Source organism: Octopus bimaculoides, chromosome 6 (assembly GCF_046866305.1).
Source record: "Octopus bimaculoides isolate indiv1 chromosome 6, ASM4686630v1, whole genome shotgun sequence".
NCBI classification, from domain to species: Eukaryota; Metazoa; Mollusca; class Cephalopoda; order Octopoda; family Octopodidae; genus Octopus; species Octopus bimaculoides.
This window is the reverse complement of record NC_142933.1, coordinates 77,486,724-77,512,061: the sequence shown is the minus strand read 5'-3', so window position 1 is coordinate 77,512,061 and position 25,338 is coordinate 77,486,724. Positions and strand designations below refer to the sequence as shown.

At 34.2% G+C, this 25,338-nt stretch overlaps 1 protein-coding gene across 1 annotated transcript in view; it reads left to right on the top strand.

Moving 5' to 3' along the window:
- LOC106868882 (b(0,+)-type amino acid transporter 1) overlaps nucleotides 1-25,338 on the top strand; it is a 191,640-nt gene that overhangs the window by 114,436 nt on the left and 51,866 nt on the right. Inside the window, exons 5-6 of the mRNA XM_089354124.1 lie at nucleotides 5,400-5,499; nucleotides 15,093-15,137. Of these exons, the coding sequence (XP_089210250.1) occupies nucleotides 5,400-5,499; nucleotides 15,093-15,137 (145 nt within the window). The remainder of the gene's footprint in view (nucleotides 1-5,399; nucleotides 5,500-15,092; nucleotides 15,138-25,338) is intronic.

The window sequence follows — 25,338 nt, the reverse complement described above, 5'->3', positions numbered from 1 at the left end:
AATCTTTTGAATTTCTTCATTTCTTATCCAGAGAAGAATACACATATATATATATATTGGAGCAAACACGTTACAATGAAGTAGAGAAATTTGAAAAGACAACACGAAACCGGTTATTTCTCAAAATACAATGTTTATATACCAAAAAGATTTTATAACATTTTTCTAACATTTTTCTGACATAATTTAAATATATACTTTAACCATATAACACAAGTCTTCTGTAGTTTTTTCACTCTTATTATCTTATATATATATATAAATATACATGTACGTATGTGTGCATGCCTGTCTGCATGTGTGTACATAAATACATGCACGAATGATTGTACACTCACACGTATATGAATATGTTTACAATTATATTAAAATGTCTGTTGATGGTACCCAATAATCAGTATTCGTTACATTAATATGTTTATTAAGTTGGTCCATTAGCCACTGCAGAATTTAAAAGAATTTAGAATGATTATTTTTAGTTATTCTTTTTTATAAATCAATAATGAAATCACTACATCCAATTGAATGATTTGTCACTTGTGCATTGCAATTACTTGGACACATTTTCATTCCAAAGTTATTTCAGATGGAGTTGGAAATTGCAATAAATTAACAAATGTAGCCGTAGTAGTGCCTACAGGGAAACCAATGCACGCTGTGCTTTAATTAGGCACATTAAGGCAAAAGATAAGCAAAATAATGCAACGACAGCATGACACTAAATCGTTTACATTAAATAAAATATCTGCTGTTGTTGTTCATCCGTGCCAACCACTGATCATTCGTTACATATAACTCGTATTCGTTCTTTTATAGCTTCTTGTAGAACGGTTCTGCAGTTGATTGAGTAATAAATTACAAGTAAAATCCTGTAGTTCTGCTGGAAAACTGTCCCAATTTGAATAGGATTAGTCACTAGAAGAAAGGATAGGGAGAAACTAGTAGGGAAATGGAGCATCTGCATAAAAAGATGTTATACTGCTTGCAATATGTATATCATATTTCAGTCAAGTATTGTGGAACTGGTATAATCTCTGTAGATTTCCTTCAAAGATCTAGTTTTATCATATAGGGCATCCTTTGTAGAGGTTGATTATGCATCATTTGCACATGTATGTGCAAGCTTGGGTAAGACATTTTGGAGGAATCTGGCAGCTACACATGCATGTAAGCTTTCTCTCTATGACACCATGTTTGTCTAAAAGAAATGGTACGGACTGGAGCCGATACAACTTCGCACCAGCATCGTCGCAGAAGTTGCAGCCAGAAAGCACTGAACTGCAATAGGTAGCACACTGATTCTCACCGGATCTTCTAAAAGTTCCGCTAATCCACTGCCCTAGACTGGTAATTTTTTTCATCGATCCCAAATGATGAAAGCAAAGTGAGATATGAACTCAGAACGCAGAGAGTAGAGACAAATACCACGAGGCATTCTATTCAACGCTCTGACGACTTTGCCAGTTCGTTACCATTTTCATCATTATTGTTACGATACAAAAGGGGGGCGCTAGAATCGTCAGAGCATCGGATAAGATGTTTTGTCATATTTAGTTTTTTAATTACCGACAGTATCGACTAAACCTCATTCAGAGTTTAATCAGAAGACAAAATACCAGTTAAGTCGTGGTGCCGATGTAATCAGTTTAACCAATACTCTCAATTGTAATCTTATGTAACTAGACTTTATCAAACGGACTAACATTACCAGCTGTCTCTTGTGTATCTTTAGTCAAGTTTAATCTGTTCCAAGCATTCTAATTATTTAACTAGACCGAAGATAACCTTCTTTCTCCCTCTGCCCAGTCTCAGATACCCTGCACTCCTTCTCCATTGAAAAGTATACCATCCTCCAAAAATACACCAACCAATTTTCAAATAAGAGTTGTGTAGTACAAAGCTAGATTACTTATGTAAAATGTGAACTGCTCTTTGGAAAACAAAACATAGCGCATATTTTCGCTGGAGATAATAGCTTAAAGGCATTCTTGTTCAATAAAAACGCATTTAAACATTTTTTTCTGTCGCTAACAATGTTGCGAAGCAAAATCCACAGCCCCTATTTCCTATGTGTTCCAGAATTTTCCATAAATATATACTGTCTAATTTGACCTCCTCTTACAATCATCCGTTGAGATTATTTGAAACGTACTGTCTTTTTCATAAAGTGTATCTCATGAAATATATCTGAAATTTCTCAATACCAAAAAGCAGCGATTTGGCAGAATCGTTAACGCGTTGGGCGAAATGCTTAGCGGTATTTCATTTGTCTTTACGTTCTGAGTTCAAATTCCGCCGAGGTTGACTTTGCCTTTCATCTTTTCGGTGTCGATAAATTAAGTACAAGTTGTGTACTAGGGTCGAACTAATCGACTGCCCCCCTTCCCAAAAGTTTCGGGCCTTGTGCCTAGAGTAGAAAAGAATCGTTAACGCGCTGGAAAAATGCTTTGCTGCATTTCTTTCCGATTTTACGTTTAAAGCTTAAATTCTCCCCAGATCAGCTTTGCTTTTCAGCCTTTCTGGGTAGATAAAACGATTACCAGGTGAGCAATGGGTGGATGTAATCGACTTGCTACCTCCCCTAAAATTTCAGGCCTTGTACCAATAGTAGGAAAAAATTCTCGATACCATATGAAAAGTATTGAATTTATTGCAGATTCAGATTTTAAGTTTGTTTGTAAGTGATTAATTACAGTCAATGCGTTGCCGTGAGTGAATAAATATTTTTTAAAATGCGTTCATTCGAAATTAGTAATCTGCCAATATAAAGTACAATATAAAAACTAAATATTGAACTATTTTAATTTCAAGCTGTGTTGGTGGAATATTCATAATTTTGTTAACTGTTTGAAATTAATACAAATATGCAAATTTGCACATCAACTTGTGAATTAAATTAGAAAGTTCCAGTACATTCATTAACTGCTCTTCAGTTACGACCTTAAGATAGTGATTCAAAGTTTCATTTACACAAGTAGCCGGGAAAGGCTCTTTTCCTCATCTATAATTAATTAGAAAAGAATTCACTTTTCTATATTTTCCGTTTGGCTGATTGGCCAACTTGGACTATTATCGATTCAGCTCTCTGATTGAACAATTTAATACATGTATGTGTGTGTTTATGTCTGTCTGTTTGTATGTATGTATGCATGTATGTATTAAGTACGTATGTGTGTGTGCGCGCGTTTATGTGTTTGTCTGTTTGTGCGCACATGTAGGTGTGTATGTATGTACGTATATATAGAGAGAGATGTATATGTGTATATACATACATACATACATACATACATACATGCATATTAGATATTAAGAGAACACTCTGATCTTGTTATCTGATGAGATTGGCCCATCTTGTACACCTACGATACTGTAAGTCATATGGAGTCAAACTGATATTGAAATTTGAATGTAATTTCTACCAAATGTCTTGAGTGTCACTTTCTTTCGTTTGTTCACTTACTCTTACACACACACACATATATATATATATAGCCAAGTCGAAAAATAAAAAAAATTACTAAACAAAAGTCAAAAGGATGTACACAAGACGTTCAGTATAAGATGGATAAAAGAGTGGGTATATAATATTTCGAGCATGGGTCTTCGACAGAAAGAGGAGAGAGGAAAAATCCGGAGAAGCAAAAATGTCCAAGAAAAGCACGTGTGAGTACATGGCTGAAATGACCGGAAATAATATATACATAGAGGGGCTGGACAAAATAATGGAAACACCTTAAAAAGTCAAACAAATTTATTTTAATATGGGATAGGACCACTTTGGCAGTAATTACACCTGGAATTCTACGAAGTGTGGACTCGTACAAAGTTTGAATTGTTTCCAAAGGAATTTTTGTTCATTCTTCAGCTAAAACAATCTCCAGCTCTTGTAGTGATGATGGTGGAGGATATCGACTCCTTATTTATTTTTCTAAAATGAGCCATAAATGTTCAATAATATTGAGATTTGGGGACTGTGGTGGCCAAATAAGATGTTCAACTGCAGATAGAATGTTCCTCGTGCCATTCAGTAACAACTTTAGCTGTGTGAATTGGTGCATTATCATCCTGAAAGACTGCGTTTCCCTCCGGAAACAGTTCCGCAACCATAGGATGAATTTGATCAGATTAAATGCTTAAATAGTCTCAACTATTAATTCTGCCATGAACGGAAACCATTGGGCCAGTGGATTTCCAAGATATAACCCCCAAGATCATCACGGATCCTCTTCCATGTTAAACAGTTGGAGGAAGGTAGTCTGGGTCAAATGCTTCTTTTCGCTGTCTTCACACGGTGGTCGGATATAAGGTAAGGGTAACTCGTCCGAGAAAATAACATTCTTCCACTGCTCTAGGGACCAATTTTGTAGGTTTTTACTCCACTCTAAAGGCTTTGCAACGTTTTTTATTTATTTTTTTTGAAAGTAGTGGTTTTCTGATTGCAGCCCTCTCGTGAAATCGGGCTTTGTGCAGCTCCTGGTGAACAGTTTTGGTGGAAACTGGGTTCTCGAGGTAGTCATCACGCTCTGCAAGTAATTTTAGGAGCTGTACTTTTGTGATCCTTTCTAAAAACTCTCATGAGCCCGACGGTCTCTATCTGAAAGTTTTGGTTTTCTTCCGGAGTTTTGTTTCGACGAGGAGGTCTTTTTCTCTCTTTCATAAAGGCTGTCATTACTTTCTAAACAATACTTCTTGATACACCAAACATTTCAGCTGTTTTCATTACGCTAGTGCCTGCTATACAAGCACCAACAATTTGACCTCTTTGAAAGTCCGATAGATCTGTCATTTTAATGAATTTTAATTACCTTTTTCTGATAATATCTGAAAAGAAACAGCAATTTTAGCAAAATATATTAAGCAACACTAATAATAAATAAAAAAACATAAAAATAAAGAAGCTTTTGATGGTTTTATAGATATTTCAAAATTATGATGCTATGATGCTAGGTGTTTCCTTTATTTTGTCCAAACCCTGTATGTGTGTGTGTGTGTGTGTGTGTGCGTGTGTGTGTGTGTGTATGTGTGTTGTGTGTGTGTGTGTTGTGTGTGCGTGCGTGTGTGTACGTGCGTACGTGTGCACGCGTGTGTGCGCGCATGTGTGAGTGTGTGTGTGCGCGCATGTGTGAGTGTGTGTGTGTGTGTTTGTGTGTGTGTGCATATAAAGAGAGAGAGACCTACGCGCGCACACACATATGTATATATATATATATATATATATATATATATATATATATATATATATATATATATAATCTGAGCCCTCTACGCATTCTTATCATGTCCATAATACTATCTTCTAGCATAAACATAGCCACTGTTTCCATTATGAATATTTTAAAGTAGTCGTCTAATAAATAATTATCCAACTTATTGTTTTCTTTATTTCATTTCGTTCCCAGGAAATACAGAGTACATTATGGAAGGATTTGAAGATACTATCACTGACCCATCAATAGTTGCATTGGCATTTTACAATGGATTGTGGTCTTTCGATGGCTGGTAAGTGTTCATAATTATGTTTACATGGATTTCTGCCAAAGAAAGAGGGTCGAAAAATTGTAAGGAAAGATCGATGTGAAGGTTTTCTATCAACAGCCTTTTCTGAATGTCGTTAGTCTTGTAGAGGAAGTGAAAAGTTTAAACGGGAAGCGTTACCATGTAGTAAAAGTGACTTCTGAACTCTTGCATGCATTTCACACTCTGAGATATTGCAATTGATTTATTTTATTATTTTATAAGCAGTCAGATTACACCATAATTGACTTTTACTTTGTACATTGTTTCTTACTGTCAATGGTTTGAAAATGTTCGTCAATAACTTCTAAGTGAATCTAATACCGGCTCAAGATTTTGCAATAATCAGACGTGCTCCTTCTTTGTTTCATTACTCTTAGGCATTTAAAATCTTAACAATTTGTTCTTTAATTATCTATAAGAATCAAGATAAAATTACAATTGTGTCATCCAACTGTTTGAGCTTTGTTCAAAACTTGTGCGCAGTCTGTTTCTAAGCAGGACATCTATGATTTAACTGCTTATCCGATTGCTATCTCGGCTCCACTACAATTATACGAACTCATTTCTCTATGTTTAATATACCATAATCTAAACCTGAAGTTCAATTTACCGTACCTAGAAAGCAATCATCTGATTATTTCCCATCTCTATAGTAGAGTGACTTTTAATCATGTCACTGAATATCAATAGCCTTTTTGTTCTTTGTTCATGATTTCAGAACTGAATTTTATGCATCGATCAAAAAGAACCATTTGAATGCGTAGCTATTAGAAACACGGTTTCGTAACTTCTTTGAAAAGTAGACATGCTAATTAATTCTTTATATACCTATTCCCGATAATAAAGTTCCATTTTAGTGGTCATTGAATTCGCTTATTTTTACATGTCACTTTAATCTTATAATAGCACTTGTCTACCAATCATTCGTTTTCATAACAGGAACATTTTTAGTATATATTCAATATAAATTTCTGTCTTTATCTGCACTCGAATCACAAATGTCTTTCGCAAGAGTGTTCGTGCATTCTTAATGCAATCAATTATCGTCCATTAACCTTACACTTGGAAACGGACTGCTACTTAATTTTTGTGCCGTATGTAGATAGACCGCGTATACACAATAATTTCAGTGATTTCAGTTACTGAGGATACTTTGTAGAGGTAAGCTGTTTGTCAGTAAGGTATGCGGTCGTGTTTTGATATCTGCTTGTAATAGTTATTTCATTATCATCACTAAAGTTATAAAAGATCATATTCTTTTTTAATTCGCTGATCCATCTATGGTTGATTATCTTTTCATGGATATCATTGACAGCGAAGAAAGACAAAGTTTTTGGACAATTAAAAGCATATTATACAGTTAAAGGCTAGCTTTAAAAAATCCATAACGCAGTTTCAGAAGAAAAATCTATCTCTTGTCGTATCCTATTTAGATGACGAGAACAGGTAGTTGAAGAAATCTATGCACAGGTCAAGTTTGTTTTAGATCTTTAGAAGGAAATATGTTGGAATTGTTCTATACAGATTGAGTAAACCTACAACCAAAGACATTTCTCTCTTGACCACTCTGTTGTTTTGTAATTCTAGAAATATGTTATCTAGTGTGTCCTTCCATTTATAAATTGAAATATGTATTGTAGATTGAGAATGAAAACGAGAAACCTAGTGGCTATATCAGTGCTAAATACAGGGGAGATAATTTTCAAACAAAAAATAAATTAGGCGCAGGAGTGGCCGTGTGGTAAGTAGCTTGCTTACCAACCACATGGTTCTGGGTTCAGTCCTACTGCGTGGCACCTTGGGCAAGTGTCTTCTACTATAGCCTCGAGCCGATCAAAGCCTTGTAAGTGGATTTGGTAGACGGAAACTGAAAGAAGCCCGTCGTATATATATATATATATATATATATATATATGGGTGTGTATATATATGTGGGTGTGTGTTTGTGTGTGTGTTTGTGTGTCTGTTTGTCCCCCAACATCGCTTGACAACCGATGGTGGTGTGTTTACGTCCCCGTAACTTAGCGGTTCAGCAAAAGAGACTGATAGAATAAATACTAGGCTTACAAAGAAGAAGTCTTGGGGTCGATTTGCTCGACTAAATGCGGTACTCCAGCATGGCCGCAGTCAAATGACTGAAACAAGTAAAAGAGTAAAGCGTAAAGAGTAAGAAACAATTTCTTCCTGTTTATGTATGTCATGAGGCAGAATCGCAAAAACATCAGACGAAATATCTAATGGTATTAGCTACTGCTTTTTACACCCTAAATTGGAAAGAAAAAATGAACTAACATTCATATCAACTTTGCTCCTCTGTTATCTTTTATATTTTACTTGTTTCAGTCATTGGACTGCAACCATGTTGGGGGGCTCTTTTTGAAAGGATTTAGTCCCACAAATCGCCCCCATTTTTTAAAGTCTGAGAGTTATTTTATCGTTCTCTTTATATATGTATGTCCACAGACACACACACGTGCGTGTGTGTGTGTGTATGTGTGTCCATATATGTGTGCGCGTGTCTATATGAGCGTGTATGTGTGTGCGTGTGTCTATATATGTATGTCTATATACGTGTCTGAGTGTGTGTTTATGTGTTTGTGTTTGTGTGTGTGTGTGTGTAATTTTGGTGTAAACGTTGGTGTAAATGTTTATGCGTGTTGATTCACAATATTAGCTGTTCGGCAAATAGATAACGATAAAATTAGTACCAAACTGAAGTGAAATAAATACTGAGTTTAAATGCTCGACTAAAGCCCCTGATGATAGTACATTAGCTTGGCTTCAATTCGGTGATGACAACCATTAAAAGAACAGAAGAATTAAAGAATTACAATGTCATTAAAAAAACTAGCTGCAGCTACTTGTTGGAAGTCTTGATATTTTATTCAAGTGGATTAAATGTTGCGACAACTTTCGCACCAAACAAGATTAATAAATGAATGAAAAAACGCAAGCTTATAAGATCGAATTTCAATTTATAATTGATGTATTTTCTCACCCACATTTGCTATTTCAGTGATTTCGGTGTTATTAAGTAGAGAGAGAGAGAGAGAGAGAGAGAGAAAGAGAGAGAGAGAGAAAAAAGAGAGAGAGAGAGATAGAGAGAGAGAGGGAGAGAGAGAGTGAGAGAGAGAGAGAGAAAGAGAGAGAGAGAGAGAGAGAGAGAGAGAGAGAGAGAGAGAGAGAAAGAGAGAAAGTGAGAGAAAGAAAATACTACTTTTCTTCAGTGTTAAGCAGAATTGACATTATCGAAAATTCACCCGCAAATACACCACCTGCTTCGCGAGCCAACCATTAACCATTTATGCTGTCATCCGACTGCTAGAAATAACAGCCATGTTACCCCCTCATATAATACCCAACTGGTTTTAACAAGAAAGAGACATATTGAACAGAGTAGCCATAGAAACCTCTAATATACGTATGCTCACGGCTAGAATGCCATTGGTATACTCACAGCTCGCTCGACTAGGACCGCTCTGAGATTAAGCACCACAGCAACCATTTGCACGTTACACTTTGACTTTAACTAAAATGTCATAGAGCCCAACTGATAATAAGCTGGGTAGTCGAGGTCTTCAACCCGGAAGTAACCATCAGAAGCCATCTATATCCACATCGTTTTCTTTACCCATTTATTCGTGGCAATTGTACTTTGCCTGCCCTGTGTATCACGTGTCATAAAACGATAGGATAAACGTCCTTTCCGAGTCATATAAACTCATAGGGACGCTTTCCCGGTTTCCGTGGCGTATATATTCTCCCATCTGGACGAGACACCGGTCTGTCACAGGTACAACTCATTTTTACGAGCTGAGTGGATTGGAGCAACGTGAAATGAAGTGTGTTTTGCTCAAGAACACAATGTGTCGCCCGATCCAGGAAGTGAAACCAAAATCTTACAACCATGAGTTCAACAACCTAACCACTAAGCCATACGCCTTTACATCATATTTGATATATGGGACGTATTTCCCTGGCGCCCATGCATCATGTATGAAACACATAATCAATTTTTTTCAACTACCTGAGTAACTTGGAATTCATGACGGAAAACGCTGTTATAGTGTTGCTTACGTCTAGGAAAGTCCTGAGTAAACAAACCTAAAATCAAAAGCACTGTAGCCCCGATCAGTTCGTTCTTCGGGTTTAACATAACTACGAATAAATTATCAAATGTGTCTTTCACTTTTTCACTATAGGGGAGGTTATATATATATATATATATATATATATATATATATATATATATATATATATATATATATATATATATATATATATATATATATATATATATATATATAAGTAAATATATAAAAATAAAAAGATAAAGAGAGCAATGGTAAAGCTGGAGAAGTATTTTATGGATAGAGTCTTACAGCTGTTTCTGGGAAGATCCAGTACTTCCCTTCATCGGAGACAGAAAAAATAAAGTTATCTATTATTATATCCATAGGCGGATATTTTTAGTATGAAGTGGTAAAGAGTGTGATGCGCTGAAAAAAGAGAGAACAGTACTTGAAGTGTAGTTTCATTCCAGCAGTAAAAATCCGTGTAGAAATGCGTGTAAAGTAATCGTTATGGGGATAATCCGGAAATGGATGTTGGAACGAAGGCTGATATAGCATAGATATATATAGCATACGACTTATAATCCCCAATCCTGTTCATACAACGACTGTGGCAAACTAGTCGGTATTACCTGTATCATCTTGGGTTTGGTTAAATCCAATACCCTCCTCAACCTTATATATATATATATATATATATATATATATATATATATATATGCGATAGTTTTGTTAAGCAGTGTCGATTTTTACAATTCTATAAATAATAATAATAATTCTATTATTATTATTATTTACAGATCTATCTATCTATATCTATATCTATCTCTAACTCTCTCTCTCTCTCTCTCTCTCTCTCTCTCTCTCTCTCTCTCTATATATATATATATATATATATATATATATATATATATATATAATTTAGGGGTACGTGTTATATATATACATACATACACATACATACATATGTGTGTATATATATATATTCGATATATCGAATTTGAAGTCTCTGTCTCTTTTGAATATGAAAATTTAAAAGTTAAAAACCTTATAATATATATATATATATATATATATACACATATGTATGTATATGTATGTATATGTATGTATGTATATATATATATATATATATATATATATATATGCGCGTGTGTGTGTATGTGTGTGTGTGCGAGTGTATGTGTGTGTGTGTGTGTGTGTGTGTGTGTGTGTGTGTGTGTGTGTGTGTGTGTGTGTCTTTTTTTTGCTAACAGGCTAAGCAGCTATGAAGAAACTCCTTCTCTGGCCAGCTGCATTCAAGATTATGAGCAGATATACTGGCTGAGCAAAACAATATAAAGTGGCTTAACCCGTTAAAGAGGTTTTTCAAGTCTGAACTATCTTAGTAGTGGATTACGATGAACTTGATGACTCGAAAGATATTAAAAAATTATTGACGTTTCAGGTTCAACGTCCTTTCCTTTTCCTTCTTTTTTCTGTTTCTAGTTTGAGCAAGCGTTTCTGTGCGTGTTTTCGAGGAATTAGTTAGTCTGTCACGCTTTCATTATTCAGATTCAACCATGTGCCAGCCCGTTTGTTTCGAAAACTAATGAATTTTTAATAATATGCACCATAGTGGCGTCAACAAACTTGCATCCACTTTATCTCTCTATCAAATAGAAAAAAAAATGATATTCACTAGAATACACATAGGGACAATTAATCATTTGGTGTAGACTATACTCAAAATTTAATTTAAAGAAATAATCGAATTCACTACTACAATTCAATCATAACACGTCGTTTTCCTGACTCTTAATCACCTCTAGATTTGCCAGCCGCAGATTGTTGAAACAATTGCAGACTATCGAATAAATGTAATGATCATTTCTTCAATTATTTTATATATATATATATATATATATATATATATATATATATATATATATATATATATATATATATATATATATATATATATATATATATATATATATATATATACATATATATATATATATATATATATATATATATATATATATATATACATATATATATATATATATATATATATATATATATATATATATATATATAGGATCTTTTCCTTTAGGCCGGCACATGGAAAAAATAATCTTTTGTAACTAAACACTTTCAAATTTCGTATACTGGTAGAATATGTCATTTAAAATATCTTTTACTCTTGGCGTTTTTAAGAAACTTCTTTATTTTCGAAGTCATTTTGTGTTAAAGTTGTCGTATTTCGGTAATTTCAGCTAATCAATGACGTCTATTCACCTGAATAAAATTACTGCCGTTGTTTGTCAACAACAACTATCGGTGGTGTATATTTCGTTTATCACTGTTATGACATCGTTCGTGCACGTACCAATATGCACTTTGACCGATTGATAATGCTGGTTAACACACGTGAGCTTATGTACCTTCAGTTGGTTGGTTTAATTATTTTTCGCACATTCTCACGCTTGAAAATCGAGTTGCCTCTAAAGAGACTGTATGATTTCGATAGAGGAGAAACAATAATGAATCAGTTTAAGCAAAACAGAGAATAGAGAATATCCATTTTTTTTATCATGCAGTCGTTTTTATATATATTCATGCATATATATATATATATATATATATATATATATATATATATATATATATATATATATAACGTGTCTTAAATGGCACAACAATACAGAGTGGACTATAATAACTTTTATAATTTAATTATCCATAGTCTGATATAATAATATTTCGGAATGTAAAAATTCCTTCTTCAGATATCGCTAGAAATTGATCGAGTCACTGCTATAATCTGTTTTCCAACGGCTTCCTTCCGGAAGCGTTTCTGCAGTAGTCTCACGAAATTCCTTCCAGAATTCCTCATGAGAAGTGCGTGAGGGCGGCCATGTCTCAAGCTCGTATGCGTTGGCACGTTATATTTTACGAACAATACACAATGCTTCAAGTGAACTACAATATTCTCCTATGTATATATATATATATATATATATATATATATATATATATATATATATATATATATATATATATATATATATATATATATATATATATACATATATATACATACATACATACATACATATAAAGTAGCAAACTAAGGAAACGAATTCTTTCAAAGGGGATGGTGGTGAACCCTGCTGTACTCTTTCACCACAACTTTCTCTCACTCTTACTTCCTGTTTCTGTTGTGCTTGTAATTCAAAGGGTCAGCCTTGTCACACTGTGTCACGCTGAATATCACTGAGAACTACGTTAAGGGTACACGTGTCTGTGGAGTGCCCAGCCACTTGCACGTTAATTTCACGAGCAGGCTGTTCCGTTGATCGGATCAACTGGAACCCTCGACGTCGTAAGCGACGGAGTGTCAACAACAACAAAAGTCTATAATGACAATATGTTCCGGTGGTGTTTGATCAGAGGTTAAGAACGGCTGAGAATTATGTAATGCAATCACTCTATTGTTCAAGTTCCAAGTTGAATTTCAATTGTTGGCCATTAGCGAAGCGAATGTCATTTATCTTTCCCTTGATCTTTAACGTCATATGACAAACGCCAAGCAAGATGGCGTGAATCAGCCACGCTTTACCTGCTAGAAATAGCAACTCAAATGCTTTTAAATCAGATCCCAATATTGAATGTTCAAGAACCAAACGAAGGACAGACTTTCAATCCTGGTATCATTCTGATTCCAAAACGGTGTGATATGTCTATGTAGAGAAAATGTAGACTGAGATACATGAGCGTACAAACATAATTTCGCTTTTATAATTATAGATAATACTCTCACTCCTTGTATTTAACTTGGCTCACAATGAAGTCAGGTCAGCTATAGTGTTGACTATGCTTACTGGAACTTTACAAGTCGAAGGGCTTCTAACATCCATGAGTGTGGACACTGGAACTTTACAAGTCGAAGGGCTTCTAACATCTATGAGTGTGGAACAGTGCCAAAGGCATGCATTGTGGCCCAGCCACAATGAAACTAGGTTCTCCTGCGCTCCTGCACGTCTGACATTACAGTTTTGTTTATCAACAATTGCTCGGCACATCCCCAGATGTAATTATGCATGTATGTGTGTGTGTGTATGTATGTATGTATGTATGTATGTAAATAATGAATCCGGTATTAAATACGTTAACACCTTAACTACTGTTTGTCACGCAGATAGTGTCTCTGTGTAACTTAATAGCGAAACAACCAGAAGTCAATTTGGCGTCCAAAGCACGTTTTAATCTATTTCACACGTCCTTTCTATCAGCGTCCTTTCGTTATCTTCGCGTACGAGACAATATATAACGTCATTCATAGCTTTTCGTTTGTAATGTGAGAGTGAAGATATACATGATAAATAACCACAGGACATAAATGTATACTTGGGTGTAATAAGCTTTGTTTTTCTTACATCGAATCTTACCTGCAAAACATTCGTCATTCTTAAATGAAGGTTCATAAAATCATTATCAATTATACACTAGATTTCATTCGGTATTCTTTGACATTCACCTAAATTTGAATGATCTTCCTGAAGCCGAGTTAAACAAATATAAAAATATTTCTGTCGAAAATTTAGCAATCTGGAAGACAACTTGGTCGACGCACACATGCGTAATATATTATTGGAAATTCGTTTATGTAACTTTTATCTTTTTTTATATTTTACTTGTTTCAGTCACTGGACTGCAGTGATACCCTTGAAGGGTTAAGTTGAACATATCGGTCTGAATATTCTTTTGTTAAGTCTGGTTCTTCTTTCGGTCACTGATGGTGAACCGCTAAACTACGATGACGTAAACACATCAACACTGGCTGGCGGTAGAGAGACAAACACAAAGGCGCGTTCACACACACACACACACACACACACACACACACACACACACACACACATATATATATATATATATGTATATATATATATATATGTATATATATATATATATATATATATATATATATATATACGTGGTTGCGAAGCGAGCTTCTGAACTACAGACCGGTAGAGAGACAAACACAAAGGCGCGTTCACACACACACACACACACACACACACACACACATATATATATATATATATATATGTATATATATGTATATATATATATATATATATATATATATATATATATATATATATATATATATATATATATATATATATATATATACGTGATTGCGAAGCGAGCTTCTGAACTACAGACCGATGGTTGCAAAAACAAAGACCATTAAAAAAAAAACTGTTTTAAAAGATAATATATACCATGTGAATATTCTAACTCCAAATGATAAATTTGTAAGATGTATACATAATACCAAGCTTTTCAATGACATTTCAATTTCCTGAGATAGGAATAAGAAAATTATTAGTTAATTCCATATTTCCATTAAGAGTATATGACACAAAGTCTTGCATACAAATATTAAATAAATCAATGCATGAAGAAGGTGTATTGTCAATTAACTATGGTTTTTATAATTCACAGGAATAACTTGAACTTCGTTACCGAAGAATTGAAGAATCCTTATAGGTTTGTATAAAATTCATTTCATGTGTGTGCGTTTGTTTAGTAAAATCATAAAAAGGAGTAGAATGAATTTTCCGCGGAGAGTGAAAAATCGAACGTTTCGGACAGAGTCCTTCTTCGTATATACATATGCACTTTTGAGTAAGGAAAACTCAATATATGGTGTACTGAACATTCTGTTCCGTTAATATCTTAGATTTTCGGATTGATACGCAAGTATATATGCTTGAATTTCATATCATCAACAGCGTTTCTTCCCACAAAAATTGTCTAGAAAGTATTGGAAGCTTTAAATCCTGGTGTTTATAAGCATGCAATACCAGAAAAGTCCAGTTAGATCAACATTATACACTTGTTCTGATGGGTAACCTCCTTCAGAAATCATTTTCTTCAACTGCTCACGAAAATTAGAAGCAGACTGCCTATTTGCATTGACAATCTCACCAGTCATTTTAATGCTACGTGAATCGGTGTGACTTTTAAATACTTCAAAATAACTTTTAGTAAACAGAAAGCTTATGTCCGAAGTTGCACCCTCCTTCATTCACAATTTATTAAAATAAGCTAGCTTTTGTTTCATTACCCGTTGTGATTATCGGTATATGTCCAGCCAAGTAAGTCGTCTATAGGGTAAGGTGTTGGCTGATGATCACAGGGCCGTGGGTTTGATTAGTGGACTGGGCGGTGCTTTGTGCCTTTAAACAATACACATCATTTCACGCTACTTCAGTCTACTGAGCTGAAAAAGAGAACCAACCTAATGCTGGCTCAGGCCTTTCTACTTCTGGATGCTACATCGACGTCTCACTAAATAAAGCGTGTGAGAACCGAGAAGTGTTTATGTCAACTCGCAACTACATTAGTTCATTTTCATCAGTAGAAGATAAAGACTGGGCTTTAAGTGTCATCCTCCAGATGACACCCGCATTCAAAAGTCGTTCCATTTCTAAAATCATTTCATATCTATAAAAATCAATGTCCAGGCATTAAAAAAAGTATTTTGATTGAGCGGTTGACTTAATCTTGTGTTTATTGCACACAAGAATTGTCCTCACTATAAATGTTGGATTCTTTAACATTTTAACAATCTAGCTGAGTTTTACCTCTGTATCAATTTTTTCTTTAACGTCCAACGTTTATGGCTCATCTTTGCACATCTACTCTGTACGTATTTGTAAAGAAATGAAGCAAAACGGTGATAGGCAAGAAACTTACACCAAATAACAGTGAGCAGTGATGGTCAACATTAGTAAAATGAGTAATAGTTTTATCACCACGGATACAAATACAGAAATGATAAAATAAAGAAGTGGAGGAATGATGTCGAAGTATGTGAACTGTCCTGTGTAGAAGAAAGTACAGTATGGTTAAAGTCAGTAGGAAGACCCAGATCGTTTGAACTGAGGCATGTACAAACATGGTGGAGTGTGGAGATCAGAGGGAACTGGGAAAAGAGAAGTGTTGGCAAGAATATTGAGATCACTGGAATATATGATCAACCAGATTGTTGAGAGCAGGAAAAAATAAATAAGCATGTAATGTGGGCAGGTGTTAACAGAATTGTTAAATACAATGAAGAATAAGAAAGTTTGTTGAAAAGAAATAAAAAAAAATTGCAAGAATTGAATTAGTAGACCGTGAACATTTAAAATGTACAAAGAATTGAGAGAGAAATTAATGAGACAAGCGACCAGGTGCATTCAGATCTCTCACCAATTTTATAACATTTGTAAATATAATTTTTATGCACATATAAATTTTATGTATATATATAACAACCGTTTTGGTTGTAAATTTTATCTTAATTACCCATAGTTCTTCACGAGGTTGTATTTTGAGATAAATGGCCAAACATTATACAATTTCTGTAAATGCAAAATTTTGTAACAAGAATTGCTACAACCTGGGAATAAGTATGGGAATGCATATGTGTGTGTGTTTGAGAGTAATTAGACTTTTCTTCTGTTCTGACTTGAAATAGAACGAGCATAGAACTTAACCTTTCCTCTAATTATATGTGTTTGCGCATGTCTACATTCAAATATATATATATGTGTATGTTATTATTCAGTTTATTTCAAGATTTCTTGCCAATAGAGAAAGAACCGGTTTCTAACCTAGACCCAAGGCTCCTTCATTGGAATTTCAACATCAACAACAGGATATTTTTGTTTGTATGTATGTATGTGTGTATGTATGTATGTATGTATGTATGTATGTATGTATGTACGTACGCACGTACGTACGTACGTACGTATGTATGTATGTATGTATGTATGTATGTATGTATGTATGTATGTATGTACGTACAGGTTTGTATGTTTTATATATGTATTCTTATGCATATAGTTGTATATCTAGACACGCTCATATATATTTAAATGATAAACTTGTGGAAAATTTTACAGATTTTTATATTCCAGTGATAGATTGGATCTGTAGTCTTCGAATTAGCTTTCCCCTTTCTAGTTTTGAGAAGCTTAATTTCTCAAGATTGGTATTTAGGCAGTGTGTTACATATCCCAGGGCCCCATATGTATGTATGTATGTATGTATGTATATATTATGGGCGTGTGCGTGCGTGCGAGCTTGGATGGGTGGATGGATGGATAACGACCTTATTGGTGGTGAGTATTGAAGGAGAGTGGGACTCCTTTACTAATCAATCCAGAGTTTAAGTATATTTTTACTGCATATACACTAATATAGCTGCATCTTTTCTTACATGACGGAGGTTACTAGCAAGTGCTGAAGTGCTACATGAGATATTCAATTTGTTCTTGCTGTTCTTTTTTTTTTTACCCTTATAAGGATGTGAATCAGGTCAAGCGATAAGACGATATAGGGACAGAAACAGAAGTTGTTTAAAAGTAGCTATTCTTTACACGAAAGCTCAAGTATGTACAATAGTATTTTTAAATAAATTAAACTAAATACGTTTTAATGTCAAGTAATATTTTGTTCTCTCACCAGCAATTTCATATTTTAAACTTAATGCTACTCTATTAAAAACAATTCTTCGTCAAATTAATTTTGTCAAAAAGCTGAACAACATAGTAGGATGTTTATTCTAGTCATCAAAAAGCCGCCGGTTATAGCTTATCGGTACTGATTCTTTCTTCTGACCGCTCATAATCTATTATAGAAAACAGCCGTTCAACTGATGCAGGTGAATCAGAAATACGGACTAACTTCTACTTAGTAATCTGGGAAGTTAGTAAATTATTAGAAATTAGAAATGTGTCTCTATTTTTCTTTCTGATGAACCAAAATATTTAGTCCCTTTTTATCACGTATTAAGTTTTGTAGTACCCAAATTTCTTTTTGCAATAATAACCTCATAAAATAATAAATATTTACTGCTTGCTTTCCAGTCTTTTGGTTGATCCTATATTTACAGACTTTAACCATGCAAAAACTTCCACCAGATCAGTGTTCTCTTTCCATAGAGCTAGTTATAAGACATCTTTCATAAAGAGTTAAATTCTTTCATTTTTCTCAACGACTCAGATTTTCTCAGCAAGGCCTTTCTTAAAATAAAGATTCACACTTATTTTACAAGTTTCTATATTTATAGTGAGGTTGTGCATTTTTAGTTTGATACCTGGTGCGTTAGTATTGTCTTTTTCTATGACTAGAGTCAATTTGTTGAAATTGTTGAGCTATGTACAAACCACAAATACATTTCGTCAAAATCATTTTCAAAGAATTATTTCATCACTCCTCAGCAGTGTCCTTCGCTTTTTAAAAAATAATTCCTTATAAATTCACTGACTTGAAACCTTATATTTATTTCCAAGAATATTACTCAGGACTGCTGTCAGCGGTGTCTTATGCGAGATCTAGCAGTTTTAAGAAATAATATGAAAGATAAGTTGAATTTCCTTAGCTCATCAATCTCTCTCTTTCTTTCACGGGAACTTGTCATCCTTGGACTAATATTGGGTTAACAATATGGGAATAGGTCAGAATTCTGAGAAGCCCATTGGTTTTCTCTGTCTAAGAAGACTTCCTGTTACCAATTGTTTTTTTTTTTTTTTCATATGAGTTTTTTTCTTTGTGGTTTTGCATGTGAACGAGGCAGAAGGCATTAGCTCCAAATTACGATCGGGTTCCTGCTACATAAGTTTCATTGCGTGCTACTAACTCATATTCATTGGTGCTAACGCATTACTCCTTCTCCGAACAAAGGTCAGGATAACAATCATCATAAAATTCAATTTTATTAGGTTTAGTAAAACAAGAGAGAGAGAAAGAATTTTAAACCAGCAAGTATCCCGGAACGACATTTCTAAACTGGAACAGCCTTTGGTTAACCAAGAACAGCCCTTGATTAACCAAGAAAAGTAAAACGCACGCGCACACATTCACATATATATATAGATTAATCTCTATTTTTGTAAGCAGTTGTATGTCTTTATTTTTGTATGCAGTGTAAATTAACCAAATATAAGCAAATTAGCCAAATAGAAGCACATATCCGAATTGCTAATTTAACGGTAAATGCCACAATAATTATTATAGATAAATTTCATAATATATGTTATACTAAGCACATGTGTTAAATGTTAATTTAAGGGTTAATATATAACTGTAAATACTTTGCAACCTTGCAACTGCTGCGATAATTATTAACTGGTAAAATAATCTCTCTTCACTCCGTCGCTTACGACTTCGAGGGTTCCAGTTGATCCGATCAACGGAACAGCCTGCTCGTGAAATTAACGTGCAAGTGGTTGAGCACTCCAGACACGTGTACCCTTAACGTAGTTCTCGGGGATATTCAGCGTGACACCGTGTGACAAGGCTGATCCTTTGAATTACAGGCACAACAGAAACAGGAAGTAAGAGTGAGAGAAAGTTGTGGTGGAAGAGTACAGCAGGGTTCGCCACCATCCCCTGCTGGAGCCTCGTGAAGCTTTAGCTGTTTTTCGCTCAATAAACACTCACAACGCCCGGTCTGGGAATCGAAACCGCGAGCCTATGACTGCGAGTCCGCTGCTCTAACCACTGGGCCATTGCGCCTCCACATTAACTGGTAATTGAACGGTAAATGTGTATTTTTATATACCTTGGCCCTGCCACCACATTGTTTTTGTCAAGACTTTCATTTCCAGCCGTTCGTTATGTCAGTCAACTTACATATACTGACACACCATTCCGCTGTTGTGGCCGTAAAGATGGAAAGTTGCCGATGCGTAATGTTGTTCACATTAGGGTATAAATTATTCATTTATTTCAAATACAATAGAAATAAGATGATCTTAGTGTTACCACATTAGAATTAAAAGTGAAACAATAAAAGTGAAACAATATTATCTTTTGACATGTACTACCGAAGCAACCTAAAAGATTGCTCCGGGCCCGCGTTAAGTAGAATTTTTTTTTTTGTTTTTGCCCATGACACTTCATGGACGCTAAGTAATGCATGTATAAATTTTGAATGAACTCGATTGATTACTTCCCGCATTTTAGGGATTCACACATACAAACATATAGACAGACAGATTTTCAGTTTACGTAGTTCACAAATTATCTACCTTGAAACACCTCATTATTTACATTTGACGGATATTTGTCCTCATCTTTTTTGTTGTTAACACAACGTTTCGGCTGATATACCCTCCAGCCTTCGTCAGGTGTCTTGGGAAAATTTCGAACCTGGGTTCTCATTCCTAACGATGTTACTATTATTATATTATTATTATTATTACTATTATTAATCAGGTCGCTGCCGTGAATCGAACTCGGAGTTAGTAGCCCGCGCTCTTAACCACTACGCGCTCTTAACCACTACGCCATATATTATTTCAGTAATTTCTCCAATTCTTTTTATTACATAGAACAATTCAATACAAATTTATCTTTCATTTTCTAGATGCAGAAATATAACCTCTTCTCTTTGTTTGGGATGTTGGTACACAACTTTTGAATTTCATTTATTTTTATAAAACTTATAAACGAGACTGTAAAACACGTTTGTGTATATGGATTGAAAAAAAAATTGTTTGGATAATTTTTTTTTTTTGTCTAAGAATATACCGATCTACCTTTCTGTATGTATATACACACGTAGAGCACACATATACACACATATTATACAAAAACACGTACTTACACACTCGCATACATACATACATACATACATACATACATACATACATACATTCCAGAAGTCTATCATTTAAGTATATATGAGCATTTCTAGATATACAAGTAAACGCTTGAAAAGACATACATAAAAACATACAAATCTGCACATATATATACATGCATACATACATACATACATACATACATACATACATACATACATACATACATACATAGCGACAAGTTACTTATTTGGCGTGGGAGACTATTTATCGAAAATACGATGAATACTATCTCCAATTTTGGAGTCACAACTATCAACCTTGTTAAATAACTGGTTAATCTTCAGATGAATTAACTGAGGAAGTCTTTTATTCACGATCGTAGTGGGATATGTAACACACTGCCTAAATACCAATCTTGAGAAATTAAGCTTCTCAAAACCAGAAAGGAGAAAACTAATTCGAAGACTACCAATCCAATCCTCACTGAAACTGCAAAAATCTGTAAAACTTTCTAGAAGTTTATCATTTAAATATATATGAGCATGTCTAAGTATGTAATTATATGCATGAGAAAACATGCATAAAACATACAAATCTGCACATACATACATACATACATACATACATACATACATACATACATACATACATACATACATACGTACGTACGTACATACATACATATCCTGTTGTTGATGCTGAAATTCCAATGAAGGAACCTTCGATCTAGGTTAGAAACCGGTTCTTTCTCTATTGGCAAGAAATCTTGAAATAAAGTGAATAATGGCATACATACATACATACATACATACATGCATGCATACATGCATGCATGCATACATACATACATACATACATACATACCATGTTGTTGATGTTAAAATTCTAATGAAAGAGCCTTGGATCTAGGTTTAAAGTCGGCTCTTTCTTTTTTGGTATGGAATCTTGAAATGAAACTGAATAATGACATACATAAGCACACACATATACACACCCAGGCACATTCGCACTCATACACGCAAATACATATGTAGAGCGTGCCAAAAAATATATACATTGAATTATTATAAAGTTAAAGGCTGTGTTTATTAAAATGCATATGATTTTCATAATGTAATAGAATTTATAAACACAAAATTTTATTTATGAACGCGTTTTCAAACTGAAAACCAGTCTGGTGAATGCACTACTGATAACGTAAAGTAATGGAATCACAAACACCAAGAAACATTTCGTTCGGAATTTGTGCACATACTCGTTTAATAGCTGTTATTTCTTGCTTTGTGGGGTTTATCGATATCGCAGTCTTCTGGAACGATTCCTGTGAACATTCTCAATAGTTCCATCAACTTCAAACTTATCTCTAATTCCAGTGATAGTAAGTCGGCTGGATGGCTGTGATTGCAACTCCCTTCTAAACTGTCTCTGCTCTTTGACAGCGTTTTCTAACTTCCAGTAGTACTTCAGGCTATATTTCCTGTGTTAAACGCTTCATCAATTCTAATGGGTTAAATCTTAAAATAAGAGAAGAAAATTAAATGAGTTGTCAGTTGCTAAAGTATATATAATGTTTTAGGACTCCCTGTATATCAACATACAATCGTACAAATTATTTAACGTCACTTATAAAGTATGAAGTACTATTTAGTTTATAGACCTACTTCTTTCCTTTAACGGCTGTAAAACTGCAATCAAATACAGCAATTTTAGCGACATTTATGTCTAGTGATATTACTGTCAGCAGCGCGTGAGAGAAAAGAGTAAGAGATAGGCAGTGTGAAGGAGAAAAGGGTAAGAGATAGGCAGTGTGAAGAAATAGGTAGATAGAGGAAGAGGATGATAGACAATACAATACACAATTTTACAACAAATCTTTGTAAATATTATCTTTTATTTAGTCATTTATTTATTGATTTAGTCATTTTATTTATCTAGTTATTTGACATTTGTAGTCACTGTCACACCAGGAATTGCCGGCAAATATCTATTTACCAGCAACTAACATTACTGGGCGTTTGAAATAGCTGCATGGTGATTAATTTTACCACTTGACTGTTCAAATGTTAACTAGTAGTGATTTACAATTTGATGTTTTAGATGCTCAAAGAGGCTTCAATGATTTTAATGCTTTTGTTAAAAGCTTTTCATTGCAATAAACCCACTTACAGAATTGATGACAATTTCCCGGTTGAAGAACCGTTAATTCATATCTGTTCACTGGATGTTGTCGAGGTCAGAAGACATTCACCCAAGGTGCAGCAACATACAAACATTCATATGTGGGAGGGGGGAATGCGCGTGTGTGTGTCTGTGTATGTGTGTGTACGTGTGTGTTTTCATATTTATGTGTTGTGTGTGTACATGTGAGTGCATGTATATACTCGGTGATTTATCTCAGTGGTTCCCGCGTTTTGTTTCAAAGAAATATTTCCAATGTTATAACTGGCTACACGATCAGTACCAGGTCAGTGCACGTGATTCTCGGTTCATAGTTTTCAATATATAATATTTGACCCACCGTGGTTGACTTTACCTTTTCTTGGAGTGATAAAGTAGCAACAGTCAAGACTATATCCTCAGCAACAAAAATATGTTTGACCTTGTGCTTCTTTAGAAACTAGAATATAATCTTTATCTGTTAACTTACATTTTACAGGCATAAAATCTCGTGCGTCATATTTCATCATCCTGTTTGTTTTTCTTTTGAGGCTGTCAAAAATTCAGCATGCTTTCCGTGTTCGAAAAAGAGTATATTAAGAGGTGTATTCGCGTTATTTAGTTTGCTGGAAGAAGCAAACAAAATTTAGGAACTACAAAATATCTAAGTTGACAACACTATCACAATATAACTTCTGATATCTTACTTTTATTTTTCATATACAATCCTTGCCAACGTCCATGAAACAAAGTCTTTGCAAAATCTCTAATTTTCTATATATATATATATATATATATATATATATATATTATTTTATGAATATTTTTTTAAATATTCATATGTGTCGATATATATTAATATATGTATACGCATTTTAAGTCGAATTTATAAATGCATGGGTATGTTTGCCTAATTTGAGTTTATAACTTAATTCATATATATAATGATACGAGTGAGGAGTCTCATGTGAGTCTTGTATTAGCATGCATATATATATTAAACAAAATGAGATAACAAAGCTCAGGCTGTGAGGGGTTTTCAGGGCATTTATAAGGAATAAGATAAAGTTATAGTCTTACAGCTGTTTCTGTTTCTGGTATATCATGGAAATTCCTTCATCAGAGACGATGTGGGATGTTTAAATAGAAGTATATATTTGAGTTCGAAATATGGAATTATTGTGGAAAAGGAGAAGATAGGAATATAGAAGGAAATAAGAGAATGAAAGTAGAAATAAAATATAAAGTATATAAAGATATTATAGTTACAGTTCCATTATTCGAGGAAAGTGGTGTATAGAAGTGGTAAAAGAGTTTCCTGCACATGGTACATAAGTTCCAATAGTAGTTCATGTTTAGTCATTTCAAAGTATGGAGCCGTGGATTCTGCATTGTTCATTCGAAAGGGTCTTGTGGTGTTAATGAAAATTTGATAATCTATTGGTAGTGTTTGTGGATAGAAGGGGAAGAAATGTGTATGATTAGAATGAGGAGATAGGTCAAAATGAAAACAGGAAGAGAAAATATATGCACATATACACACATACACTCACTCACTCATATATATTTGTATATACATATGCACGTGCATGTACATACACATTATTCATATTTACTGTTGAAAAGATCTCAAGGATCGAAACCGGTTTTGTAATGTTCTTTATAAAAGTATTTTAGCATTTTCTACTTTGTCTTTTTTCCATATATATAAATCTACTCGTGTGTTCCTCTTCAACATTTTACATATATATGTATATAAACTATAGCCTCTGGTCGACCAAAGCCTTGTGAGTCGATTTTGTACACGAAACGGAAACAAGACTGTTGTATATATGTGTATATTTGTGTGTGTGCGTGTGTGTGTGTGTGTGTGTGTGTGTGTGTGTGTTTCATGTTTGACAGTCGATGTTGGTGTGTTTACGTCCCCGTGACTTACCGGTTCGGCAAAA